At 42.3% G+C, this 7500-nt stretch overlaps 2 protein-coding genes across 4 annotated transcripts in view; both read right to left on the bottom strand.

The window, feature by feature from the left end:
- LOC114573596 (lactoylglutathione lyase) overlaps window positions 1-4656 on the bottom strand; it is a 6999-nt gene extending 2343 nt beyond the window's left edge. Inside the window, exons 1-2 of the mRNA XM_028605869.1 lie at window positions 4575-4656; window positions 2197-2279 (exon numbers count right to left, since the gene is read on the bottom strand). Of these exons, the coding sequence (XP_028461670.1) occupies window positions 2197-2279; window positions 4575-4646 (155 nt within the window). The 5' untranslated portion in view covers window positions 4647-4656. The remainder of the gene's footprint in view (window positions 1-2196; window positions 2280-4574) is intronic.
- A 2398-nt stretch (window positions 4657-7054) lies between these two features.
- Window positions 7055-7500, bottom strand: part of bub1 (BUB1 mitotic checkpoint serine/threonine kinase) — a 29556-nt gene continuing 29110 nt past the window's right edge. For all 3 annotated transcript variants that reach the window (XM_028605996.1, XM_028605997.1, XM_028605998.1), the window contains exon 25: window positions 7055-7357. In XM_028605996.1, the coding sequence (XP_028461797.1) occupies window positions 7159-7357 (199 nt within the window). In that variant the 3' untranslated portion in view covers window positions 7055-7158. The remainder of the gene's footprint in view (window positions 7358-7500) is intronic.

Genomic DNA, 7500 nt, shown 5'->3' with positions numbered 1-7500 from the left:
AAGCACAGAGGATCTCGGTGGTTGAGAAGATTTTACTGCTGATCAGAGTGGAAAAAAATAAAAGTTCTTGGTGGCCCGGGCTGCTGTACACAAATCTTTGAGATGTGTTCAGGTGCATTCTGGGCGTGCTGGTCTTACAGGGAGGTACGTTCAGGTGCATTCTGGGCGTGCTGGTCTTACAGGGAGGTGTGTTCAGGTGCATTCTGGGCGCGCTGGTCTTACAGGGAGGTGTGTTCAGGGGCATTCTGGGCGTGCTGGTCTTACAGGGAGGTGTGTTCAGGTGCATTCTGGGCGTGCTGGTCTTACAGGGAGGTGTGTTCAGGTGCATTCTGGGAGTATTGCTATCCTGAGGCAGTGGGAAGTGATCGCACCATTGACCAACAATAACCTGGTCTAAAGTCAATAACGCAGCATTTCATTGTTATTTTAACAGAGCATTAGTAAAATGCTCCTAGGCTCGTGCACAGCGCGCTCACACTATGCTTGTTACACACACAGGGACGCACAGCAGCACACACGCACACACACACACACACACATGCAGAAGATTACAAATAAAAATATTACGGTGCAAATCCTCCATCATAACAGCAATGCTCCAAGGTCCAAACGTGCCTGGCTTTTAAAGGGAATGGGAGATGATCTCTGATTGGTTGATTGTATGTTACGCCCAAAACACACCTCTGATTAATGAAGACACTAAGTACAACCCTTTAGGACCAGGCACCCGGCCACACAGACACTTTTTTCGTCCGTCAAACTAGCAAAAGTGGATTTGGACACGCCCTAAACACACATATTCGCCAGGCGCTTCACGCCGTGAGCTTAGATCGGTAAAATAGGGCCCTTAGACCCAAAAACATAGGATAATAATAGGGTCCTGGTTGAACAAAACGGTAGTTGCCCTTTAAGGTGGTTGCGTTTGCACCTACTGGCTCTATATGCCAGATGGGAGCAGTTCATATTCATTGAAGAGAACAGTTCATATTCATTATATTATATTATATATAGTATGTGTGATGGATCTTTCAGGAACCTGTGTGCATGTCTGATTATGACTGACTCAAAGGGGATTGATCCTTCCTGTTGTCCTCGGGTTAAATTTGACCCGTTTTCAAAAAGTTATATCAGAAATTTGGGTTTTCTTTCACACAAATTGTCCAAAAAAATCACGTGGATGGCTCCGTACGGCGGTCTTAACAAGTCAAATGAATAATAAGTTCACTACTTTCATCGAATTTGGGTGTTTTATTTAATTTTGTAGCATTTGAAGAAAAAACTAAGTTGAAAAAAGTGACAAAAATGTCGAAAAAAAGTGACAAATGTAAAAAAAAAAAATTGGCAAAAATATTGGGGAAAGCCACGTTGATAAAGGTTTTTCATTTAAAATGTTGACCCATAAAAACAGAAAGTTGCACTTGTTGTCCTCAAGGGTCAACATTAAAAATGAAAACCTTTCTGATGCTTTTTCTGATATTTATATCCCTTTCTTCTACACATGCTTTTTTCTGTTTTTGTCGCCTTTTTTTATGCTTTTGTTACCCAACCACCAAACACCACAAACACCAAGTTATTACCACTAGGTTTACACTTATTTTTGGAATACATGGACAATAATCCTCATTTGAAGGAAATTATACCTAATGTTTGAGTTAAAAAAGCAGAAATGATGAAATATTAAGACTAATATTAGAGGAACGTCTGTTGATGGATAATCAGAGACTTCAAAGTCTCAAAGTTTAGTCAGAATACAGTTTTGAAACCATTTAAATTTTTTTTCTAAATGCTAAAACTTGTATCAAACATCCAAAATTCAATAAAAAAGTAGTGATCAGTAAGAGCGTTGGCCCGTAGTAGGCTGAGTCCCGCAGTGGCGCGGGTTGGAATCCGACCTGTGGCCCTTTGCTACTTCTCATCCCCCATCTCTCTCCCACTTTCCTGTGTATCCATTGTCACTATAATAAAGGGAAAAGCCCCCAAAAAATAATCAAAATGGATTCCATACAAAAGCATTGTATGGAATCCATCTAATATTTGGGTAATTTTTATTAAAAAAAAAAAAAACTGACCAAAAAATCGGAAAGAAAGTGACAAAAGAACAACAAAACGTGGCAAGGTCGATGGGATGGGTGGCTCTGTATAGGTTGTCCTATAAGTAGGGATGCATCGGTTCGGGGAGGGGGGGAAGAGACTCACGTCATGCCCAGGACTCGGGTGTAGAAGTCCAGAGATCTAGCGGGATCTTTGACCCGCAGATTTGTCTGCTGCAGCATGTAGTCCTGCACACACACAACACCAAAGAGGAATCCATTAGTGGTCAACTATTACATTCATCAGTTTGAGTCATTGTTTTATAAAAAAGAAGAATATCTTATATATATATATATATATATATATATATATATATATATATATATATTCAGGATGAATGGAAATACATAAGCGACAACAGAAGTGAGCGTGTGAAACATGGTTCCTGGATAATTATGATTGTCACAAATAAGCAATGTTGTTCAATATCTTTGTATTTTCATATGTATGTATATGTGTGTGTGTCTATTTGTAGGGTAAGACTGAGGACATGCAACAACCCCATGTTGTTGACTATGCCGCTAACACTGTAATAGGCAGCATATTGAAGGTATAACACAATTAGCATTCACTTTAAACATCTGTTTACCATAACCATAACCCCCCCCCCCCACACACACACACACACACACACACACCCTTAGTTTGTGGCACTATCTTTGTGGGGACCCGCCATTTACATAATGCATTCCCTAGCCCCTTACCCTAACCTTAACCATCACAACTAAATGTCTAACCTTAACCCTTACCCTAACCTTAACCATCACAACTAAATGTCTAACCTTAACCCTTACCCTAACCTTAACCATCACAACTAAATGCCTAACCTTAACCCTTAACCTAACCTTAACCATCACAACTAAATGCCTAACCTTAACCCTTAACCTAACCTTAACCATCACAACTAAATGCCTAACCTTAACCCTTAACCTAACCTTAACCATCACAACTAAATGCCTAACCTTAACCCTTACCTTAACCATCACAACTAAATGCCTAACCTTAACCCTTACCCTAACCTTAACCATCACAACTAAATGCCTAACCTTAACCCTTACCCTAACCTTAACCATCACAACTAAATGCCTAACCTTAACCCTTACCCTAACCTTAACCATCACAACTAAATGCCTAACCTTAACCCTTACCCTAACCTTAACCATCACAACTAAATGCCTAACCTTAACCCTTACCCTAACCTTAACCATCACAACTAAATGTCTAACCTTAACCCTTACCCTAACCTTAACCATCACAACTAAATGCCTAACCTTAACCCTTACCCTAACCTTAACCATCACAACTAAATGCCTAACCTTAACCCTTACCCTCACCCTAACCATAACCTAATTCTATCCCTAATCCTAAAACCAAGTCTTAACCCTCAAACCGCCCTTTAAACTTGTGGGGTCTAACATTTTGGCCCCACAAAGCCTTCGGGACCCCACAAGTATACTGGACTGGACTTTTGGTCCCCATGAATATAGTTAAACAAGCACTCACAGACACACACACACACACACACACACACACTTTCCACAACCAACTGTATCGAGGGAATTTGCTGCTTGGAACTGATCAATAGCCAGATCTATACGGTTAACAAGTTACAAGTCTACAAAACCCTAGACCAGGTATGTCCAAAACTCTGCCCCCGGGGTCCTCACCCACACCAAGACCTGGCACCACATCACCCCAATCCTCATCCACCTTCACTGGCTCCCAATCAAGTCCTGCATCACATATAAAATCCTCCTTCTCACCTACAAATCCCTCCATGGCCCCCTCCATCCATACACCCCACCCCAAAACCTGCGGTCCTCAGACGCTGGCCTGCTCTCCGTTCCCCACACCAGACTCTGTACCTGAGACGGAGCCTTTAGTGATGCAGCCCCATCCCTCTGGGACCCCCCTCCCTGCAGATATCCACAATGGTACATCCCTGGTCAATGGTCCAACTCCTCAAACACCAGCAGTTCCCCACAGACTACAACCTCCCTTAGCTTAGCCACAGTCATTCTGCAAAGTGTCCTTGGGTTGGGTTCATGATAAGCGCTATATAAATAAAAGTTATTATTATTATTATTATTATTATTATAGCTGTGACTCTGTAGGCTGTATGAGAGTCTATATCCTGCTCTAAATCTCTTAAGTGACACAAAAACAACTCTTCAAATGGAGTTTTTCTCAAGTTATTAAAGTTTGCCTTCTGGTATCTGCAGGTCTGAAGGCAACAGATTTGACTGCATTACACACACACACACTCACAATTACACATACACACAGTCACACACAAACAGACAGACACACACAGTCACACACACACACAGACAGACAGACACACACACACACACACACACACACACACACACACACACACACACCCTTCTGTCTGGCGTCCCCCAGAGACAGAACTACATGTGAAAGATGAAGTAGATGTTAAGGAGGGTTAGGTGTAGGGTCAGGGTTAGGGTTAGGGTTACCGTGGTGATGGGGTCTCCCTTTTTGCAGGCAGCAGCCGCGGCCTCGTCCGACAGTCCTCCTCTGCCCTCCATGGCTCGCAGATCTCAGATCAGACTGACGCAAACTCCACAGCTACACATCTCCCCTTCTGCTGTCTTCTCTGCAGCGCTGCCTTCAAGTGCTGCTCGGAAGATTCTGCGTCGGAGATGTAACATACACAGAGAACACTATATACTGGAATAGAAACCCTGTTTAAGCCTCCTGTTGCCATTGGGTCAAATATGACTCGTTTTCAAAGATATCTGTCTTTATATCTCTATATTATATCTATCTTTTCAACCAAAAATACAATACCACGGATGATTCCTTTCACAAGGCAGCAGACAGGTGTGTCAGCTTTGGGGAGTGGCCACATGCCCCGCTGCTGCCTTCAGGCGCTTACTGAATTATTGGGAAAAGCCAACCTTCCACAGCCTTGGCATAAAACGGAGCCGAGCAGCAAAGAATACAGAAGTGGAAGTTACTATAAAAGGAAGTTAAATAAAAGTCTGGCAGGCAACTTAACGTCAATCAGTACAAACAGTTTGGACTGTCTGAGAAGATGAAATGAAATGTCATGTTGAGAGGAGTAAAGCCTGGGGAAAGAACCAGGATCTGCTGCAGGTCTGAACAGGTAGCAGACAGAGGAGGAGGCTGACACACTGATATTAACACACCCTCATTCCACACACCCTCACGGTACACAATTTAACCCTTACTCTAACCTTAACCATCACAACTAAATGCCTAACCTTAACCCTTACTCTAACCTTAACCATCACAACTAAATGCCTAAAACCCTGCCTAACCTTAACCATCACAACTAAATGCCTAACCTTAACCCTTACCCTAACCTTAACCATCACAACTACATGCCTAACCTTAACCCTTACCCTAACCTTAACCATCCCAAATAAATGCCTAACCTTAACCCATACCCTCACCCTAACCATAACCTAATTCTATCCCTAATCCTAAAACCAAGTCTTAACCCTCAAACAGCCCTTTAAACTTGGGGGGTCCAGCATTTTGGCCCCACAAAGCTGTCTGGACCACACAAGTATACTGGACTCCCGGTTTTTGGTCCCCACAAATATAGTTAAACAAGCAGGTGGACACACACACACACAGTAGGTATGGCAGGACTTTAACAGGATTCACACGTTGTAGATGCATCAGATGGCGTAGGTTTGTACAGTTTTCTGTACAGCCTCTCTCCATCGCAATGTTGAAATAATACCTTTCAATTAGTTTTATTTGAGTTTTGACTTGTCAGTTCAGTTTGAGTTAGTTTCCAGTGTGTTTGTTAGTTTAGTTTAGCCTTCATGTTGTCCTCGGGTCAAATTAGACCCGTTTTTAGATGGGTTTTTAGGTCAGAATTGTGGGACGTCGAAATTAGCAGCGATGGCCAAACGAAGCGTCGTGAAGCAGTGTCTTTATTTTCTTTCGCTCCTGGTTTTAAGAGAAAGGCAATTCAGTGCATTCTCAACACAAGGGTTAAGATAGTTTCAGAGTGCGTTTGTTAGTTTGAGTTAGTATCCAGTGTGTATGAGTTTAGTGTGTATTAGTTTAGTTTGAGTTAGTTTCCAGAGTGTATTAGTTTAGTGTGTATTAGTTTCCAGAGTGTATTAGTTTAGTTTGAGTTAGTTTCCAGAGTGTATTAAACTGTATCTGGTGCCATCTGGAGGTCTGGGCAGACTTTTGATCTGCATAAATTGACTTTAATTTTGCCAAAACAATTGTGTGCGAAACTAAAACCGAGCAAAATCATCTTCTTAGGATCTTTTTTAAATTTTTTTATAGAAAGTGTAAATATAAAGACAGCGTTAACATGGTGTGTTAAATCAGTTCAAAATGTGACCTTGTAACCTCGACTTTTGTTAGTGTTCCTTATCTTATCATCAGAGCCGGCCCGACCTATAAGCGAACTAAGTGTGGCTACCAGAGGGCCCCCCAAAGAGCGCTTGAAATGTCCCACAATAGAGCTCATAACAGAGCCGGTCTATTTAAAGATAGCGTTGCTGCTAATAGGTCTCACATTATTCTTTGAATGCGTATTTGTACATTATGAGTGCTTAAACTAATATTTACAATACACAAGTTGGTTTAGTGCCAAGTGCAGTGGCAACATGTTACAATGTGGAGAGTCCCCCAAACCAAATCCTGCTTAGGGCCCCCTAAGTAAAAGGCCGGCCCTGCTTATCATGCCTACATTATTAGCGTCTTTTATTTAAATTTTCTCTCTTTGAAAACAGAAATATGTTTATTATCATATACCTGATACTGAAAACCAAAGACCAGTAAACACATTGGTAAAATAAGAGTTAAAAAAAACAGTGATTGATAAATCCTAAAAGAAATTCAGGAGAAAAAGTAAATTCAGCATGAAAAACATGACAAAAACATCCCTTCCACATAACTTTTATTTTTCAATAAAATCTGACAAGATAAAAGCAAATAAAAAAAATAATTGTACAAATCCGATGCCGAAAGGCCTCCTCCGGTGACATTTCAGCGCAGCATTAAGAGCTAAAGGTTGACCCCGAGTGACGGAGGAGACGCGGGTCATCTGCGTGCCGCCTTGTGGCGCTCCAGCAGCAGCACCGTCAGCCGGTTCTTGAGCGCCGGCAGCCGGCTGCTGTAGTTGTGCCGCAGCGTCGACGCCAGGCCGGAGCGCAGGAGCCCCAGGCTCGGCCGGGAGCTGCAGTCCGGCACGTTGAGCAGCGTGTGGAAGAACTCCTGCCACAAGTCGCAGTGGGGGTTCCTGCGCAGAGACCGACACAAGATCTCACGTTAGGTTTTACGTTAGGTCAACTCTTCAGGACAGAGGTCTTCAATAGATCTTCACACTTTATTTCAATTATGTTCCACCTTTAAATTTAAAAGCCAAGTACCTAGGTCTGTCCT

Source organism: Perca flavescens, chromosome 18, assembly GCF_004354835.1.
Source record: "Perca flavescens isolate YP-PL-M2 chromosome 18, PFLA_1.0, whole genome shotgun sequence".
In the NCBI taxonomy this organism is placed as follows: domain Eukaryota; kingdom Metazoa; phylum Chordata; class Actinopteri; order Perciformes; family Percidae; genus Perca; species Perca flavescens.
The sequence above is the reverse complement of the archived record's forward strand: the minus strand, read 5'-3'. Positions and strand labels throughout refer to the sequence as shown.